Below are 20,470 nucleotides of genomic sequence, written 5' to 3'. Positions count from 1 at the left end.
TCCCCCTGCTCCTCCTGAGAGAACCATGGTGGTCCCGGCTTGGTGTGAAGCTGTCTCGGCGGTTCTCCATCACATCGAGCCCATCCTGGTGCTGGAGCAGCTGGGCAGCTGCTTCTTCGACACCGCGCTGCTGCTGGTGGTCCGGGACCGGAGCTCCAACGCCTCAGACCCGGGTCAGTCCGGGGAGGCGAGCCGGCAGAATGCCATGACGGACTTCTTCATGACCTACCACCTGATCATCCGCTTCGTGCCCATCCTCCCGGCGCTGCTGCTGGCCAAGCTGAGCGACCGCGGCTGGAGGAAAGCCCCGGTGGTGGTGCCCCTGGCCGGGTACGTGGTGTCCCGGCTCGCCCTGCTCCTGGTGCTCGTCCTCCGGCTTCCCCTGGAGCTCATGTTCGGGGCCGCGGTTCTCTTCGGGCTGTCCGGCGGGTACTGCGCCTTCTGGCCCGGCATCATGACGCTGGCGTCGCTGGGCTCCTCCGCCTCCGACCGCTCCAAGGTAAATTTAATTTACATGTCATTACATTTAAATTATAGTTTGTTATAAAGCGTGACACAACTTTAATAATGTAAATGTTTAATGACAATACAGTGGTGCTGTCTAACCTATTCAAAATAGGTAATATACAAACAATATTAATAATATTAATAACTTTTCCAAACAACCATGAATCACAAAGATGACAAATAAAAACAGTAATACAAAACGTCAAAAAAAACAAAAATAACCAAGATGAAAAAAAATATGTTACCAAATATAACAACAATATAATAATACATAATTTATAGGTAATGGCAAAACGACACAGTAAAGGAAATATAAATAATGGCTAAGCATGATAAAGGGAAAGTCATACGTTTAATGTAAGTTTTGAAAGATGATGATAAATATTTTGTTTGTTTAATAAGCTCCATGTATCATAACTCGTTATTCTTACATTTTGACAAAAATGTAACTCCACAGCTACACGTCCAGTGGATGAGATTAATCAGATGTTAGTTGATATCTAGCAAACTGAATTATCACACAAAGTGTTTTCATTATTCTGTCATTTCTGCAGATTTTCTTCCCATGAAGCAGGATTCTCTTAAACAATATTAAAATACGCCCAATGTGGCAGTGTTAAATTCTGTCCTCCAACAAGTTTGGTGGAAATCAGTTCAGTAGCGTTTGCAGAAACTCGTACAGTTTGGAAGTGAGGTGTGGGTGGTGTTGAAACCAGCTGTGTGTTGTGGTGCAGGCGCTGATGCGGGTGGAGCTGCTGTACGGGGCGACGGGTCTGGTGGGCAGCTTGATCTCGGGTCATCTGTTCCAGGTGAGCAGCTCCGGTCTGGGAAACGGAGTCGTGCTGCTCATCATAGCCACGCTGATGAACCTGCTGTGTTTCATACACTCCATCCTGCTGCTGCAGGTCAGTGTGTGTGTCTGTGTGTGTCTGTGTGTGTGTTTGTTATATTACAGAGGAAGTGAAAGTGTGACTTGTGATATTCCTATCCCTAAATTCATCAGGGAGCTAATATTTCCCTGAGAAGTGTACAGATGTTACAGATGTTGAGGGTGCAGATGTTAAAGGTCCAGTGTGTAAGATTTAGGTGATTTTGATCTATTGGCAGAAATTGAATATTAAATAATCCCTAGTGAAGTTGCACTAATTGTTTTTTTTTTTTACCCTTGAATAGAATGAACCCTTTATATTTAAATACTTTATATTTACATCAGGGGCGGATCCTCTCTACGGAGGCCGCCATATCTTTTTACAGTAGCCCAGACTGGACAAACTAAACACCTTCTCAGTTTTTATGACAACTGAAGGTTTCCACAGGTTCTCTCTCATGTTTGGAAGGGGAGGGTGAGGTGAGGGGTATTTAGCTGCAAAATGCAACTTCACCCCTAGGTGTAACTAAATCCTACACACTGAAACTTTAAGTGTGTCTCCATCTTGATTAAAGGTTAAACAAGTGTCCATCAACGAGTCTGAAGAGGATGGTAACCTCCTGGCTGTTGACGAGGCGCCTGGCGGCATCGACAGGATGAACATTTTTCTGCTGTTCGCCGCTGCCTTCCTGTACGACTTTGCTGTGGGCGGAGCCATAGAAATACTGGGCGTGTTCGTGTTGAAAGAGCCACTCAGCTGGACAGCCGCTCAGGTAACATTTACCAATTTTTGTTAGTTTTTTTTAATCTTTTCATATTTTCTCATCCGTTCACTATCTTTTGTTCTTTTTCTTCCTCCAGGTCGGTTACGGGAACGCAGCCGGCTGCACGATCTTCCTCACCAGCTTCGTCGGCGTCATCTTGTTTCGCCGCTGCTTCAGCGACGTCTCGCTCATCCTGATCGGCATGTTGTCCTTCGCCTCGGGAATCTACTTTATGTCCTTCGTCACAGCAACTTACATGTTCTACCTCGGTGAGACCGGGACACAGTTTGTGATGGCGACCTGTGTACATGCCTTATGTTTTACTTCGATAAATAAAACAGAAGCATTATCTATCATCACCTCCTTAACATTTATCAGATTATACTGATTCATCAGGTTAAATCCTGGAATAATAATAGCACTTCTTTTCATAAGTTTGCGTATACTTTAAAAACTTTAAAAAGTTTAGTCTATAAGTCAGAAAATATTGAAAAGAATGGATCCAAATCTCAGAGTTCGAGGTGACGTCTTCAGTTTGTTTGTTTTTCAGTTTAAATCCCAAATATATTCCATTTCCTTTGCTACAAAACCCACAACAAATTATTGCAGAAGCTGGAATCAGAGTTATGAAGCCTCTTTGCTGGTGATAGTTGGGACGGACACATTCAGGTTTTCAGGTTCAGTGACAGTCCATTTTCCCATTGTTGTTGATGTGATTTCTCAGGAATGCCTGGAATTACCCACATGGACTCAAGGATAAACTGATATGAAATTGGAGGTTAAAGGTCGAGGTAACTATAGGTTTCTCACAGCCAGACGTTTCTGGACAGCCGTGGAGGAAGAGTAAGGAAGGGGAAGTGTATTCAAATTGTTCCTTGTCTGAATCAAACATGAACGGTTCTAAGAGGATTTATGTTGTCGTTAAAAACCTTAGAAATAGGAACAAAGATCAGGAAATGCAAGTGAGTAGAAGCCATAAACATCTTATTCTTCCCCCAGCGCTCGATACACTTAAAGCTTGTCATTTCCTTAAATGTCTAATCTGTTAATACCAGAACCAGAGACTGTACCTGTTCCAGTGTTGGTTCATATTGTGCATCTTGTTCACATTGTGGAGGGGGGGGGGGAGAGAATAATAATGACTGAGTGTTGATTTGTCCGCAGCTCGCTCGCTCACCCTCTTCGCTCTCATCCCCTTGCCGACGATCAGATCCCTGCTCTCACAGCAGGTTCCATCCTCCTCATATGGTGAGTCTGCAGCCTGTGTGTGTCTGTGTGTGTGTGTGTCTGTGTGTGTGTGTGTGTGTGTTTTGGATTTAGAGCCACAGCTGCTACCGACAGTTCCAAACAGTTTTACATTATTAAAGGGTCCGGCCATTTAAATTACAAAAAAAAAGACAAATAACTAATTTTCACCCAGAGATTTTTGAAGAACTATTTCTTTGGTTGGAAAGTAGATTTAAAAAAAGGAAAATTCACATGAATAATCCAAAACAATGATCCTCCTACATTGTTATTATCAATGTGTGGTGTTAAGTGTGTTTAAGGAGCAGCTCGGTGACACAGCAGCAGCAGACGTGAGGCAGAACAAACTTTTAAAATTGGCACTGGATCACATTCCTCTGCTAAGGCCACAGACCACATTCTTACTCACTAGATCTCACTCACATCAAGATCCATGAGTTATCGTCTGAGAATCAATGTTAAAGAAAGGTTTTTTTTTTTAAAAACAGTTCCCGGGAAACGCACCACAGTTTTTTGGTGCGGCTCCAAAAAACTGTGGTCAGTTCTTCTCTGAGCTGAACCACATCCTTACACAAAGTTTCACTGAATCCATCCTGTGTTGTTTTTGCATCATCTTGTTATAAAACAAACCAAACAAAGGGACGGTTTTAAAACATTAGCTCCTCTGTGGAGGTCAAATCTAAATATTTCAGAATTTACATCCCAAAATAGTGAAATCTGTTTAATAGATTATCCTTTTACAACGCCCATCATTGATCTGCGCTGCCATGTGCAAGAATAACTGGGGTTTTCCATTGGTGGAGGACAAGAGGCCTTTGGAGCTCAGTCGTAAAACCCCTCTGATCTCAGACTACAGACATCTCTTAATTTTCATATAGATCTTAATCAAGTGACCATTAGTTTTACTCTGCAGCTCTTGTGTTAAGAGTGTTTCAGCAGTGTAGTCCACACACAGAGGAGTAGTGTGTAATGGAAATATCCCTGTTGGGCCAGTCAAACCAGTTTATTTTCAAATCATAACCTATTTTAAAGAGCTTGTTCACCCACAAGTCAGTGCCATGCTTCCTGTTTCTAACACACACACACACACACACACACACACACACACACACACACACACACACACACACACACACACACACACGCACACACACACACACACTCACACTCACACGCACCCTGATGAATATAAGACCAGGGTTATTTATTATCGGGGGGGGGGGGCGGGGGGGATTTCCAATGTGTTTGCTTAGAGGTGATCTCACTTCAATGCAAACATACACACCTGAAATACCGATCTCTTTCCTGTCCACACACACAAACAAGGAAAATAAAATTCCCTCTCAGTAGAGCTCATATCTGTGCGACCAAAGTTCACACACTCATAGATATAAAAATAATAATAATAAATCGAAATATGACATTTTCTTCTTCAAGATCCGTGAATTATTCTCTCGGGAAACTGGTGAAAAAACAAAAAGTTAAAGATTCAGATTCACACCAAAATTGAATATGTTGTTTTTTGGCTAATATTCTGTCTCTTCACCAAGTTAGAGGAAATACTTCCTTTGGTTTTCTGCGTTATCGTGCTGAAAATCAAGGAAACAAAAAAATAACATCCCTAGTGGAGGTAAAAGTTTTAGGCCCAAAACAGAATGAGGATGATTTTAAAAATCAATAGATATTATTTATTGAGATAAAGTGTAGTAAACAGGAAACACGTGAATTAAATCAATATTTAGTGGGACCACACTTCATCTTTATTCCAAGCTGAGATCCTGCTGTTAATGGCAGCTTCATATCTACTGCACAGACATGAGAGTGATAGTTATAAATAAAATAAATCAGCTAATTTCTTCAAATGGTCAAACTATTCCTCACTACTCTTCCCTTCCCATCAGGCACCACTCTCACCTCCCTGCAGCTGACTCTGAAGGTCGCCGGTCTGACCTACATCCCTGCATATACTAAGATCTACCAGAGAACCCTGGAGTGGTTCCCTGGCTTCATCTTCACGCTCTCCAGCATCTTTACTGTCCTGGGGATGATACCCATCAGGTTAGACTGCTGCTGCACTTCAGAATATCTAAGGTTTACTTAAAATCCTCTGATAAAACCCTGAGTCACAAACTTCTCCTGTTTCCTTTCTCCAGTATCTTGGGCTGCAGGTCACTTGAGTCGAGTCAGCGGTACAGACGGGTTCAGGGCGACTGATTCACCGGCAGAGAGTTAACATCAGCACAAGGCCGACGGGAACTGAAACGTGAGATGCAGGAGACTCACTTCCTGTAACTGGAGGCAATGCAGGAAAGGAGTTCCTACTCTTGTTGTAATGCTGTTACACAAGGAAGCATACGTTTAATTTTTTCAAGAGCATTTTACGAGACCTTAAAGCAAAACTGTCCATCTTTTTCACCCTAAAACAGCGGTTCCAGAATGTTTACTCTTTTTTCTCGCTTCCCACCGTGATAAGTGTGGAACTGAATCAAATTCAAGGGTGATGCTGAACTGCAGATCAGATAAAGAGACTCAGAAGTCGTTAAAAATCTGAGTTTATCTCCAATGTTCAGCAGGAAACTATTAAATATGAAGAATTCTTAAAAAAATTTGGTGGATTTGTTTCAGCGGCAGATCTACTGGTTCAGGAAGCCGGGGATCATGGGTAATACCCCCCCCCTTCAGTTGTGTTTCAGTTCAGTAAAAGACACATTGATTCTATACGTGTAAAACACTTAAAGGTTCAGTGTGTACAAATTTAGTGATGGAGTTGCATGTTGCAGCTGAACACTCCTTCCCCCTCACTGCACTTGAAATGAGTTCAAACCAGTACGACAAACTGGGGAAAGCTGTTTTTGAACTTTCGACCCTGATGCGGCCGAACGTCATGGATCAGTGGATTTCATCAAACATGGAAAACTTTGATGAAACTTCCTCAAAAGGATCCGTGACATGTTCACTACCTCTTACACGGGTTTCAACATGACACAGAGATTTCAGGGATTGCATCAGATATGAAAAGTCCCTTTTTTTTATTCTGGGGAAAGATCATGTTTGCTTTTGTGAAACGAGTCAATATAACTCATACTATCGCTTTATTTAAGTTTACATCGAATATATTTAATTCCTGCTGGAAGGTAAGAAGAGGCCTAAAACTAGATGGATACTAGGATTTCATTTGGGAGCAACACTTCAGAATATCAGTTTTCATTGTGATGCATTGCTCTGGGTTTAATTGTTTTCACCCAAGTTTGTGCTTTGTTGTAAATTATTTTTGTGTATTGTTTGAGCAAAGAAAAAAATGGCTTTCGTTCACACTTGTGATAGTTTTAGTTTCTTAAATTTTTTATTTAGTTGTAAAGCACTATAAACTGCATTATTTGAATGGTACTTCTTAGAAAATGATGCAACATTATTTTTATTGTATGCATTGATTTATTATTGCACTTTTATGGGTTCATGTGGCACAAATACAAAAGGTTCGCTATTCTTGTTTTTACACTTTAGATTTTTTAAATTTCATGCTGGTGTAGTAAAGGTTACGATGAAGGGAAAATATTTTTGTTAATGTATCATCAAGCTGTAAATTAAATTGTTTTAATGTCTGGTTGTCTTTTTATTTTTAAAAACTGATTTTTTATATTTATCTTTATGAAACTGGATGCAACATATTCTAAAATTTACTTTAATTCTGCAAATATAAAAGGTTTTACGAATTAAGGTATATTGCATTTTAGACCAAGCCTTCCTGTGGAATTTTTGTTTTAAATTTTTTTTGTTTGTTTTATTTGGCAGAGATTTGCAATTAAAATTACATTAAATGAGTAAAAACAAATAAAACCTTAAAAAGACTAGAAGAAAAAAATCAAACCGGAGCCGAAGAATAATCAAATGAAATCTTAGTTTTTATTATTATTGGTCCAATATATCCAAAAAATCATTTGAGGTAAAGATAAATTGCTTCAAAAACAACATCAATATACAAGCTTATTTGTAATTACAACAAGATGTTATTCACATCCATATGTACATTAGGAGCTCTGAACGTAAACAGTACACACTTAGGAGAACAGAAAAAAGAGAGAAGAAGAAACGAAGATGGATTCAAACGATTTGTGAAACTTTAACCTTTTCGTACAGGGTTGGATTTTTTGACTCTGAGCTGCAGATGAGATTCAGGAAGACAGGAGGAAGAAACCGGGACATTTGGCTTAGAAACATTGGATTTTTATCTTAAGGAAAAATACAATTCTCGTTTCTATACGGGCTCGTACAGTGGCAGCCGTCGTGGTCGTCCCTGTTTGGTGATTTAACCTGAATCAGCAAAAAACGTTCAAACTGAAACACAAAATAATTTGACACCAGAAAGAAAATTTAGTTCTCTGTTGGTTTTTCTTCTCAGCAGATAGTTCTGCCAGTGGCTGCAGCAACATACAGTAAATAGTGCAAAAAGAAATCAGCAGGCACACAGGAGAATAAGGGGCTTTTACAGTGGCTGTGAGAGAAGAGACGGAAACTCATCACCGGCGTTTCCAAAAATAAAAAGTTTCGTTCCTCATATTTTGGTTGTGCCAAATTTACATATTACAAATCTTCCACAATCCCTTTTTCAAATGCTTTCATCTTCACACACACACATACTCGCTGGAACCCAACAACGATCTGCGTCTTGTACAAAAATAGACTCAGCTGTGGCGTACACTCTTCAGATGTGCACTAGGGGATATTGAATGTACAGAATATTGCTGTGAGAGCAAAAAGACATTTCAGGAAGTTGTGTGTGCTCGGGTCACTGAATCAGGTCGGTGCAGGTACTAACACAACGCTGAGCAGGAAGGGCTACAGACGCACTGACGCCTCTGTTGAGAAGCAGTAAACAAACACCAGGGACCGATCTCAGGACGTAAACTAAACGGAACGAAGACGAAGAGAAGTTATTATTTATATCCAATCACTTCATCTTTAACTGTTTTCATGTTTCTGACATTGCCTCAGTTCTTCATCAATTCAGTATATGGAGATGTACCTGGGTTACAGTGACCTCCTCCGTGTTAATGGATGAGAGATGGAGCAAATTTCAAAAGTCTGTTTGTTCAACTGCTCATTTTCCCAGTATGTTTGAATTAGTTATTTGATACAAAAAAATCAAATAACGATAGTTAACATGAAAAAAAGGATGGGAAGTTTAGGAAAAATGAGCCAAACTGTGCCTTTAAAGATTGAGGATTTAAATTTATTCTTCTTCTACAGTATTTGTGAATGGGCCGGTCTAATCAGAAGCCCCCGCCCGACGACTCTGGCTCTTAATACAGGATTTTAGTATTATGGTTTTCTGGCATATAAATACAGTGATTAAGCTTTTTTAGCATCAGTGCATCCATAGTTCTCTCTGCTGCAGCTGCCTCAACACTGAACCACGGCTTTTCTGCTCCCTCCATCCAATGCACACAGTCAAATACAAACAATACTCTTCATCGCTGACGTTTGGTAGCAAGAGGAGGCAGTAGCTCATTCGTTTCAAAGCTCAAGGAGAACGAAGAACATTAGAGCGAGAGCTGACAACTAAAAAACCGACAATCAGACGTCATCACCGTCTTACAGCAGAAGGCTCAGTATTAATGGTCGGATATAAAGACACCACTTAAAAGAAGCAAATGACATTTAATGTTTTAATAAATCCTCAGCGTTTTTGCTTTGTCACGGGCCCAAAATCTGAACCTTATTCATGAAAGAAACTCCTCAAACAAAAACTATGATCATGTGACTGACAAATAAACCACACCAGGCTACAGCTGGTGAAACCTACGCCACAGAAAAATAAATCTTTTGTAAATGTGGTTCTGGTTACCGCACTTGCTCCATCTATGGTCTGAATATCTCAGAATTATAGTTTTTCTTCAAGGCAGGAATCGCATCAGCACCATTTGAGCTAAACAGAAAGAGAAGAGGAAACCGATGTGACGCAAAAGAAAACATGTTGTCACTTGAGCTGTTGTACAACACACACATGTGAGTCACAGCCGAGCAGACGAGCTCCAGGGTATTTAACAAAACCAAATTGCAAAATATGTCAGAGTTGGAGAAACAAACATTTTACTGGAAAAGTTCTCTGTGCAGCATTTAGTGGCACCTAGTGACGGGGTTTGGTAACTGCAGCCAACTCCAAAACAGACAGATGTTCACCTGACAGCTCTAAACTCTCTGCTCATATCCAGCCTCCGAAACAAATGTTGTTAGTGTGGTAAACGATACCAAATGTTCCCAAAGCATTAATAAGAGTCACAAAGGCAGATATCTGCAAGAAAATACATTTGACTCTTTAAAATGTTCTTTAAAGCACAGACACCTGATTGAGGGAATAAAATAAAGTGTACCGAGGGAGACTTCTCTTTCAACGCCTTTCGTTTATCTTTCATAAGGTAAAAATACCTGTTAGCATCCAAAATCTGAGTTTTTTGTTTCTTCAAGAGAACAGAAGTGGATACAAATACCACGAGAAACTAACAGAGGCAGCGTTGCTCAGTTTCAAAAGAATGGAACGAGTTTGAACACCAGATGGCGCCGCTGCACCGTAGCTACAAAAATCACATCTATCACCAAACAGCAGGAAGCTCGATATTCAACCCAGATGCACATCGGTGCCATCACTGTCGAATACAGCTTTGCCCCTAAGACTAATTTCTTTCTGTAGAACTATGGTGATTTTACCGACATCAGCTGCTGATTCCTTCAGTCCTCGGGTTGAACACAAGGCCGAGTGATGAACCTCTAATGCTACAGCTAATTCACATCTGTCCAAGTTGATTTCTAAATAACAAAGGCTGCAGAAAAAGTTGCAAAGTTTGTGCACTTATGAAAAATGGCAAATACAAGATTTCATGAGCTGAAACATGCAAAACTAATTAGAAAGGTTTATAAAATACTGGCGTCTTATCTACAGCCAATAAGACGCCTTTGTACAGATGAGAAAGGAGAGTTTTTGTGTTGTGTTCTCGGAGGATTGTACAAAAAGAAAGGGAGAGAAATCTCGGGGATGCTCCAAATAGTTTGTTATTTCAAGATACTTCACACCAACTCAAATTATCAGTATCCGCCTTCAAAAAAATGTTTTCTGCATCAATCAGGAGCTTTTTCCTTCACATTTTATTCAATGTGACAACGGGGGGGTCAACAGTTCGCAGTTAAATAAACACAAACAGCCTCAGCGATTAACTGTTAATTGGAAATATGAAGTAGAAAAGATTCAATAAGAACAATGACCAAAAAAACAAACATTTCTGTGTATACGGCAGGTTTCTCCTCGTTTCCTGCTGTCCTTGAACGCACCTCTTTCGCAGGTCAGGTCCCCACGAGAGACGACTCCCCCCCCCCCCGTACAAACGTCTCACACGCGAACAGGGGGCTGATGTCCAGCAGGTCCAAGCTGCTGCCCCGGGTCGCTGCGTTTCCTTGGCATGAGGGCGTGTGAGGGAGGAACGTGGGGGGGGGGGAAACACGCCATGTTTCAGTTTGTGTCGCTCGTTTTGTCGTCAGTCTGTTTGTCCTGGAGGAGAGTGATGAGCGACTCCCACCCGGCCTGGCACTGAGGTCGGGGACGGACAGCGGAGGAAATGAAGGAGGTGAAAGAGAGAGAGAGAGAGAGGGAGGGAGAGAGAGAGAGAGAGAGAGAGGGAGAGGGAGGGAGGGAGGGAGAGGGAGGGAGGGAGAAGCAGAGTTTCATTACAGAGTGACAGCGATGCCCCAGTGTGGACGTGTTCCTCCGCAGGTTTCAACAAGTTTAACTTTTTCAGACAAACAATTAACGAAATCAGTCCCATGATGGTCTTGTTTTTGTTTGTATCTTTGAAAAAGCTATTAAACGTTTCTCTTAAACTAAGTGAAAGCACAATCCTATCATATCATAATAACATAAGGTTAACATAATTAAGAGCTACCTAAATGTACATGATATTTAACATATTATATACTTTTTAAGGCCTAAACTTCAAGTTGTAAAATGTTGGTATTCCTTTAGACTTTTTAAAGACCCAGTGGTAAATATCCTGTTTATATTTTTAAAGAAATGATGCGTTCTGGCTCACCATCTGCAGATTTGATTTCAATCTTTTAATGCATTTCCAAATGTTGTCACTTGCATCATTACTCTTTTGCAGATTGTCTTAATTGACAGGACAGTGCACATGTGAAATGGGAGAGAGAGCGAGGTGGACGTGCAGCAAAGGGTCGGGTCGGAATCGAACCTGCAGCACCTCCAGGAGAACTCAATCTTCCTAACCCAGGCCCCCAAACTGCACTTGGAAATTTGACCCCAAATCCTCACCTCTGCCCTTGTTTGTCTTTGTGATAAGTCTCCACCACTCGGATGCGACTGTGCTCTGCTGCTGACACTTTCACTTTGTGACGCCACAACTGATTTTAAACAGACATCGTGAAATCATTGGGGAAACCCGTGTGATTAGCGGACAACCACCTAACGTACCTTTTCATAGTGGTTGATGTTTTGGTCGGCCATGCCGGTGAGAAGCTGTTTGAAGTCTTGCCGCTTGTTGCTCTGCCAGCGCTCCCAGTCCGCCTTCAGGTCGGCGTTGAAACACTCCAGTCGGTCCTGGCACTTCTCCACCTCCACCGGCATCTACAGCGAGAGACAGAAAACTACAGCTACAGGGGGTGTAAGGGGGCATGAAGGCTGCATTTTACAGGACTAGAGTCACAGAGGTGTAATATCTGTCAGAGCACAACTGCTGCACATTGAAATGAGACAAAGGGGAAAGTAATTAACTACCTGATTTGGAAATATCACATTTAATGCTTTGAACAGGGAGATGCTTACAGGCGTCCTGTCTTCCTGTCTGCGCAGCACGGCTGCTTCTAGTCGTCCCTCGTACTCCGCCTGGCTCTGGTCCCTCTTCCTCAGGACGTTCTGCAATCAAACAGAAGACGTGCAGCTCACTGCCTCATTTATAGATATCCTAATTATTACTGAGACTGACGACATATGAGAAATATTAAAGAGAGAAAGAGGAAGAGAGATGCTGAGGCAGGAGAGTGGTGGGGACAGGATGTGACACATGCAAAATCCAAGATAACACTTCCTTAATTCAGGGTAAAAGGTGACTCGGCTAAAAGGATTCGTGGTGGAGCAGGGAACAGTTTGTGTTTTTATGGTTAAAAAGGACATATTTTCTTAAACTTGCACCCAAAAAATACCTTTTAAATGTGAGAAATAATAAAGTAAATGAAGAGAATCTCACCTTCATAGACTCTATGTAGAGAACGTACTCTCGGAGTACAGGCAGAACGTCCTGGCTCATGTTCTCACTCAGATCCTCCAGCGCACCGCCGCACGTCGCCACGGAGCTGGCCACGCCCTCCAGGGGGCGCTGCAGCTCCTCCTCCGACGCGGCCCAGCTGGAGTACAGGGTGCCGTACTCACGCAGCTCTGTCAGGTACTCTAGAAAGAGCGAGAGGAAAAGGAAAGAGGTAAGACGGTCCAGAAAGAAACAAAGAAAAGCCGGGTTTTGGGTTTGCTGTACAATTTGAATTCTGCTGACGTTTACATTCTTTTCCATGACCTGTGGATTTGATTGAAAGTCTGCAGGCGGTTTTGAGGCTCTGGCCCGTTCAACTGCAAAATCTATATTTGTAAATTACGCCAAAGAGGCTGATGGCCCAACACCAGGCCGCTGAGTGAAGCCGGCACGGCACACACAGCTCAGAGTCCTTCATTATCTACAGCCGACTGATTACCCCTCCCTGACTTTTCACCTTATCACTCAGAACACAAGAACCTTTCCTCTCAGCTCCAGCTTGTCAGAGCCGGAGCTGCAGCGCCTCTAAAATCCTGGAACAGCCGGTGACGCTGAGGACTTCACACACGGAAGAATCACAAGGCCCAAAGGTCTGTGGGGGGGGTTTCCTCTCCGAACAAACACGGCAGGACTGAAAAGTCAACACTGCAGAATCATACAGGCTCACGTCAGCCACTCCACTAAGGACTGGACGTAAAGCTAAGCGAGCACAATGTAGCATGTACAAATAGCTGCTAGCGAACAGGTAAGGTTTGGTTTTCTCTGTTTGTTTGTCAGGATTCCGCAAAAACTACTGAACGTATTTCCACGAAACTCAGTGGAAGGATGAAAAAGAGGCTGAACTAGAACCCATTCAATTTCTTGAAGGATCCAGGAATTTCTTCATCACTTTCTTTGACATTGCAAGATGGCTTTCACCGTTTTCCTAGGGAATCAAACATGGACAGATATTTATGAGTGTGTCAAATTTGGTGCGGATCCAAATAAAAACCTGGAATTGGTAGATTTCCATCTAGTTTATAGGGGGTCCTTTAAGGAAACTGGCTTATAACCACTTGCGTCACTACTAGGGTTGCAAAAGGGGGGAAAGTTTCCGGTAAATTTCCAGAAAGTTTCCGGAAAGTTTCCATGGGAAGTTTAGCACAGATAATTCCCGGCATCCTTCACTCTACAGCAGGGCTATTGAGGCCTGCTGTAGTCAGACTAGTCAGGTAAGTTTTGATGATATTACTGGGGAAAATATATTAGCATGCTGAATGAGGATTGTTCATCTGTTCATCTAGCCTATTTCCATTCATTTATCCATCAATTGTAAAATAGGTTTACAGACGATTCCAATTGTTTGGCTAACTATTTATATCTCTGGCATTATATTAGTGTTTTTTTACTAACTTTTTTCTCATCTTATTCTACCGAACAATGCCACGTGCACTATCTCATGTGTGGAGGCATTTCACCCCATCCAATGTAGAAGGAAACGCTGTGTAGTCAAGTGCCCAAAGTTTCCTCAGGGCTCAAATCAGCCTATGACAAAACAAAATGTTTATATTTATGTCTGTATATGACAAGGTAAATACAGTTAGTATAAATTACCCACAACATTTCCAGATTATTCCCGTTAATTCCTGTTTATTCCCGTTAATTCCCACATATTCCTGTTCATTCCCGTTTATTCCCGTTAATTCCCATGGAAAGTTTCCAACTTTGAATATTCCCGGAATTTTGCAACCCTAGTCACTACTAGTTTCTCCATAAATTAATCTAGTATTAAAAATCTCGCGTCCAGCCCAGGTCTCAACTACGTGAAGACACAGGCGTGTATTTATATATCAAGTCTCCTCCCTCGGTACCTGACTGCTCTTTGATGATCCTCTGAGCGATGCGGTCGATGGTTCCCAGTTTCTGGTTGAAGGTGTCCAGGTACTCCCCCATGGCGCAGAACTCGGCCGGCCGCGCCCGCAGCTTGTAGCCGCCGGCGGCGTGCTTCACCGACTCGCCCACCTTGGTGAGAAGAGCGAGACCCTGACGCTTGTTCAGGTCCTGCAGACACAGAGACGACAACCGTCAACAACAACACAACTGCTTCTCCTCTGTTTTATCACCTTTAGTGTTTTATGACCCATTTGACATTTTATCCTTGTGTGCTTAGGCTCAACTTTCGGATTCCAATTATTTTAGTGCAGCAACAACCTCATTTCCAAACAGGGATCCATAAAGTCTCGTGCCTCAGACACTTAGAGAGAAGATCTGTGACTGTTGCCAGACATGGAGAGCGACACATCCACGTTAAGAGGCAGGAACTCAGCGGTTTGTGGTCGTGCATTTTACTGGAAGATCCCCGATGAGTTTGATTGATTTGCATTGGACGTGAATTATGTGGTTGTCAGTGTGGAAACACAGAAACAGCAGCACCAGGACAAGCTGTTTCCACTTCCCAGTGCTTTGCCGTCTCACCTTGGCCGTCAGGAAAGCGTTCAGGTGCGGGTTGAAGGAGAGGACGGGATGGTCCGCGACTCGCTTCAGGAACTTGTCCAGAGCTTTCATCCTCGTCTCCACAAACTCCTCCGAGAAGCGGTCGACCACGCCCTTCATCACGAACTTCTCGGGCAGCGGCTGGGGGAAAAGAGGGAAGAGGAAGAGGAGTGAGGAGTGATGAGAGGCAGAGGAGAGGAAGCAGTTCAGTGGTCTGCGTGTCTCGTTCGACCTACTGGGATGAGGTGGGTCGGCTGGCTGTCCTCCAACTTGATCCTCAGCCAATCGAAGTCCTGGTAGCGCCGCCGCAAGCTGTATTCTGGCAGATCAAATTCTATCCGTGTAGTCTGGAGGGAAAAGGAAACACACACATTTGGGATGTTAATTTGCAGAGTGTAAAATGGCGTCATTGGTGTTTTTTTCAGTAGCAGCTTTGCATTATTATCATAAGTTTATTAGTAATGAGTTATTAAGGTTTATTTTTCACTGTGTATAAATAACAAAATACTTGCAGGTATTGTGTATTTGCTTAATACACTACACTGTTCATCTCAGATCATATTGGATTACTATACATGGATATTGACCTTGAAATACAGCTGACACTGCTCTCACACACACACACACACACACACACACACACTCTGACTCTCACACACACACACGCGCAAACACACACACACATCTCGATTAACACTTCTGTTCATGTTGGGTTGTGATATTTGTCTCCGGCCTCTGAGCCGACAGGGATCCAGTTTCCTCCGGTTTGTGGCAGCAGATAATCGACTCGGAGCAAAACACATTTTTCACTTTCCACACAACATCCAGATCTTTACAACCACAAAGACACAAAGAGCCTCTTGACTTTATCTGATCGTCATACGTTTCTTCAGTGTTTTCATTTCTTGCGTGACTCAGGTTACTGCGGGAAGTCGTTGCTAAAATTTCAACACTGCCTAAAGCGCAAAGGTAAAATTAACTATGCTGTAGTATCACTACATATCAGTGTATTTTCCATCGTGCACTGTGAGAAAGGAATGAAGAGTCTGTACATTATTGTGTAAAGAAAAGCAAATAGAGCAGCTGTCCTCACAGATGTGTGCTAAGCTCCTGACAAATATTTAGTGTTTACATGTTGAATGTCACCAAACATTCTTGTGCATGTCTGTCTCTGTTGGATCATCGTGACCGGTCTGGACTCGTAGCTGCTCCCTTATCGATCATTGGATAGAGGGAAGGATCCTGTATATTATGTGCACATGCAACCTCAAAGGAAATCTAGAGAAAGAGTACTTGTCTAACTGAAAACTTCCATATTTGTAGTTCAATAAAAACATGGATGACTGGGAAAGAGAAAGAAAATACGGACGTGTTTTGGACTTTAAGAGTTGCTGTTTACCTCCCAGCTCTTAAATCCTGGATGTCAAACGTGCCCTGAACACACCACCAAGTTTTAAAGCTAAAATCGAACCCAGCCAAATAGAGCAAAAGTGGGATTACTGGGCTATGACGGACCTTGGCGGAGACTCTGTAGGTGATGTAGGTCTCCATGGTGGAGACGTGCTTCTTCGGGTCGTCCACCGTGACGAAGAGGTCGCGTGTTTCCGTGGAGACGTACAGGTCGAGGCCGTCAGCTTCCAGGTCGTCGTCCAGCTGCAGCCGATTGAGGAGCGAGGACGCCGAGGCCGGGCTGGACGTCTCCACCGGCGTGCCATTGGTCAACACGGCTTCCTGCGTGAAACAAGACAAACATGGCACCACAGTGACAACAAATTCAGATGTAAAACAAAGGGCTGATAGATCGGATGCTGACGGTGCTGCAGTTGTTTGTGGCGATCAATGAAGCTCTTGTTGAGGCTGCATCATCTGACACGGCTCTCGCAGTTCTAATCGAATGACGGACGAGGAGAGAAATGGAGCATTTGTGGAATGAGGGATAAATATCTACAAGCTTAATACAGAAAACACCAACTGGGGGAAAGAGATTTCCAGTTTTATACCTGCTGAGGGCAACCAAAAGACTTGGTTTTATCAAATTTCATTAATATTATTTGACAAACTGTTGATGAGAATAAATATTTATTTGGGCAGCAGGGGGAGCAGGCGACGGAATGTTAAAAGTTAAACAATAACCTCGTTGCTAACGCTGCAACAGGAAGCTGAGGGAAACATCGAGGCAGCAGCAGGGTTGCATCACCAGAACACAACCGTTTTTTTTAATTTCCTGATGTCTCGCAAGCTTCTCGTCAGTTTCTAATGTCGTCTGTGGCCTCACACACACCAGGAAGGAACTACTTCTCCACTGCAGAAAGTTAATGGGTTAATGTTCAACCTTAATCACTTTTTATGTCACACACACACTTTTAGTTTTTATGAAAATCACCTGATGCAACTTTCGATTTCTATCAGAGCCCAGACAAAGTGTCCTCCACCACGGGACACACACACTCTGTCTCTCTCTCACACACACAGACACACACACACACTGATCACACACAATCTGTCTATGTCTCACTATCGAGTCTGCTGACATTACGAGTTCTTGCACTGTGGTGCTAACCTGCACTGATAATCACAGTTCAGATAATTGCATTGCGTTGCATCAGTGTGAACAACCGGGCCACAGACACACAACCACACTCAGGCAGCGAGGACAAGCTGAGGATAATTCACAGATCTGTTTTCATGCAGAGCTGAGACATTTATGAATGCAATAAGAAATATTGTAGGATTGTGGGATTCAGCCTTTTCACAGTTTTATCTGAGAAAGGGTGAAAAACTTGTTTCATCGTATCCACACGACTATTTTTAAAGTCTCTGTCTCGCAGAAGACACTTTGACTCCGAGAGGGAGAAGCAGGTCTCACTAACAACATTAGTAACGGCTCTGCTCCGCTAAAGTGTGTCCCAGTGTGACTTAGTGAGGCAGCGTGAACAATACCAAGCAGCTAAATGGAATTCAGCCATACTTCATTTTATTATTTATACCTGGAACCAGATAAAATATCGTTCATGATTGAAAAACAACCAAATCTCTACTTTAGAATAGGAATGAGGAGGATTGTGTGCAAATACATAAGCACTCAATGGGTTTAAATAAGTCTCATTTGCAAAATAAAACTGTTTAAATTCATTTTTAACATTCATTTTAACTTCACCACCCAAATCACGTCAGGTGTGAAGATCTAAAAATATCTTAAAAAATTAATAATAAGAGAGCAGCTCAATGAGAGAGAGATAGATCTCCATCTTTAAGAAAGAGTTTTACAGAAACCTCTTTTGTTAAAGATGGAGCTTTAAAAAACAAGTTTTAAAAAATATGACAAATTTGCATCCTAGAAATCAAAACAAAATCTGCACACACTTTCACTTTCACGCCCAAATCCGTGTCTCATATCCTGTCACACAAACAGGTTGTTGTTGTCACAGATTTCATGGATCTTGTTGCTCAGGAGACTGATATTTGTTCAGATCCAATTAAAAATCTGTATGTAAATAACTGACATGTGGTTTTATAAGGGGACTGTTGGGCCTCTGCAGTGGTAAACACTCTATTCAGTGTCATTCTAGTTTGTTTAAGGAATCAAGACTTTACCTCTGGATGGTTCATGTAAGTTAGAAATAAGAAAAACTAGAAAATAATAGAGAATAAAGTAAAGTGGTTTGCAGAGTGACCTGATAGAAAGGGCAGTGGGGTTGTAGCGTCTCTCGTGGTAATAATTAACTGAATCACTCAGTGGCTGCTAAGGTTAAACTCCCAGGTTTAAAAAAAACAACATCAGCAGCAGCAGGAGGAATAAAAAGCTTTGTCCCGTGTTCACCTTCTTCATCATCTTCTTCTTCATCATCTCTGTGTAAACACCTGAGTGGGTAATGAAGTCAGGTAATGGATTTTCTGACCAAAACACGAGTAAAGTGGTGATAACACATTGTTCACAGTGAGAGATTGTAGTGTTTGTGTGTGTTTGTGTGTGTTTGTGTGCAGGGGTTTCACTCAGGTTGTGTTGTTTGTTATCTTTTCTTATCGTTCAGTGATTTCAGGGGGATGAGTTTGGGTCTAAACTCCAGTCACGTGCAGTGGAAACCTTAAAAACAACCTGAATACTAAACACTGAGCAGATAGTGTGTTGATGTGAGTTTTTCTCTGTTAAACTTCCATCAGTTTGCTCTGAATTCAGCCAATAAACACTGGAGGCAGGTCAGTGGACAGGTCAGTAAACAGGTCGGTAGACAGGTTAGTGGACAGGTTAGTAGATAAGTCAGTGGACAGGTCAGGAGACAGGTTAGTGGACAAGTCAGTGGACAGGTCAGTAGACAGGTCAGTAGACAGGTCAGTAGACAGGTTAGTGGACAGGTTAGTAGATAAGTCAGTGGACAGGTCAGGAGACAGGTTAGTGGACAAGTCAGTGGACAGGTCAGTAGACAGGTCAGTAGACAGGTCAGTAGACAGGTCAGTAGACAGGTTAGTGGACAGGTTAGTAGATAAGTCAGTGGACAGGTCAGGAGACAGGTTAGTGGACAGGTCAGTGGACAGTCAGTGGACAGGTCAGGAGACAGGTTAGTGGACAGGTTAGTAGATAAGTCAGTGGACAGGTCAGGAGACAGGTTAGTGGACAGGTCAGTGGACAGTCAGTGGACAGGTCAGGAGACAGGTTAGTGGACAGGTTAGTAGATAAGTCAGTGGACAGGTTAGTGGACAGGTCAGTAAACAGGACAGTGGACAGGTTAGTAGATAAGTCAGTGGACAGGTCAGTAACCAAGTCAGTAGACAGGTCTGGAGACAGGATAGTGTACAGGTTAGTGGACAGGTTAGGGGACAGGTTAGTAAACAAGTCAGTAAACAAACTACACTGGGGCTGGTCCCTCTCTCTCACTCTAGATTTGCTTCCACACCTCAGACCCGGTCCCAGTGCCGGTCCCTGTCCATCCCCCCCCCCCTGGTCCCTACCTTGTCTCCTCCGACGTCCTCCGGGACATCTGGCCCCGGGGACAGCTGCTCCTCGGCGGCGGACAGCGGGTGGAGGATGTCCGCGATGGGCTTCTGCCCCGAGCTGGCCAGGGCCCTCGGAGCACCGACACTCATCCTGCGGGAGAAGGGAGGCCGAGGCCTGGGTAAGAGGAGCGGACGGTCCGGTTCTCCGCGGCGGGGGGACGACGGTGAGCGGACCCGGGGACGAGGCTCTTCAGTGCGGGTGATCGAGATGAGACATCCGCTGGCTGCTGTCAGCTGACTCCCACTGCGCAGCTGCGGAAGTTAAACAGCCCTCCACCCGGAAGTAAACACACCGGACAAGTGACATCGGGGAAAAG

At 43.0% G+C, this 20,470-nt stretch overlaps 2 protein-coding genes across 2 annotated transcripts; one reads left to right on the top strand and one right to left on the bottom strand.

The window, feature by feature from the left end:
- LOC133009440 (solute carrier family 46 member 2) lies at positions 1–6,757 on the top strand. The gene is made up of 7 exons (XM_061076949.1): positions 1–499; positions 1,242–1,412; positions 1,951–2,148; positions 2,237–2,408; positions 3,304–3,387; positions 5,286–5,442; positions 5,538–6,757. Exons 1-7 carry the CDS (start codon positions 26–28, stop codon positions 5,596–5,598), a joined length of 1,317 nt encoding a protein of 438 aa, XP_060932932.1. The 5' UTR covers positions 1–25; the 3' UTR covers positions 5,599–6,757.
- A 506-nt stretch (positions 6,758–7,263) lies between these two features.
- snx30 (sorting nexin family member 30) lies at positions 7,264–20,400 on the bottom strand. Its single transcript, XM_061092779.1, has 9 exons — positions 20,109–20,400; positions 16,677–16,892; positions 15,398–15,508; positions 15,144–15,302; positions 14,540–14,729; positions 12,633–12,832; positions 12,212–12,301; positions 11,861–12,013; positions 7,264–10,963 (listed from the first exon to the last, which is right to left on the bottom strand). Exons 1-9 carry the CDS (start codon positions 20,241–20,243, stop codon positions 10,886–10,888), a joined length of 1,332 nt encoding a protein of 443 aa, XP_060948762.1. The 5' UTR covers positions 20,244–20,400; the 3' UTR covers positions 7,264–10,885.
- Between the last annotated feature and the right edge of the window lie 70 nt (positions 20,401–20,470).

This window comes from Limanda limanda, chromosome 1 (genome assembly GCF_963576545.1).
Source record: "Limanda limanda chromosome 1, fLimLim1.1, whole genome shotgun sequence".
Taxonomy (NCBI): domain Eukaryota; kingdom Metazoa; phylum Chordata; class Actinopteri; order Pleuronectiformes; family Pleuronectidae; genus Limanda; species Limanda limanda.
The sequence above is the reverse complement of the archived record's forward strand: the minus strand, read 5'-3'. Positions and strand labels throughout refer to the sequence as shown.

Bases quoted from the DNA above. Each gene is read 5' to 3' on its own strand.
- LOC133009440 (XM_061076949.1), top strand. From the start codon at position 26: ATGGTGGTCCCGGCTTGGTGTGAAGCTGTCTCGGCGGTTCTCCATCAC. The intron at 2,409-3,303 runs GTGAGACCGGGA...ATTTGTCCGCAG, and splicing joins AACTTACATGTTCTACCTCG to CTCGCTCGCTCACCCTCTTC. The intron at 3,388-5,285 runs GTGAGTCTGCAG...CCTTCCCATCAG, and splicing joins GGTTCCATCCTCCTCATATG to GCACCACTCTCACCTCCCTG.
- snx30 (XM_061092779.1), bottom strand. From the start codon at position 20,243: ATGAGTGTCGGTGCTCCGAGGGCCCTGGCCAGCTCGGGGCAGAAGCCC. The intron at 16,893-20,108 runs GTAGGGACCAGG...TGTTTCACGCAG, and splicing joins AGGACGTCGGAGGAGACAAG to GAAGCCGTGTTGACCAATGG. The intron at 15,509-16,676 runs GTCCGTCATAGC...TTTTCCCTCCAG, and splicing joins CCTACAGAGTCTCCGCCAAG to ACTACACGGATAGAATTTGA.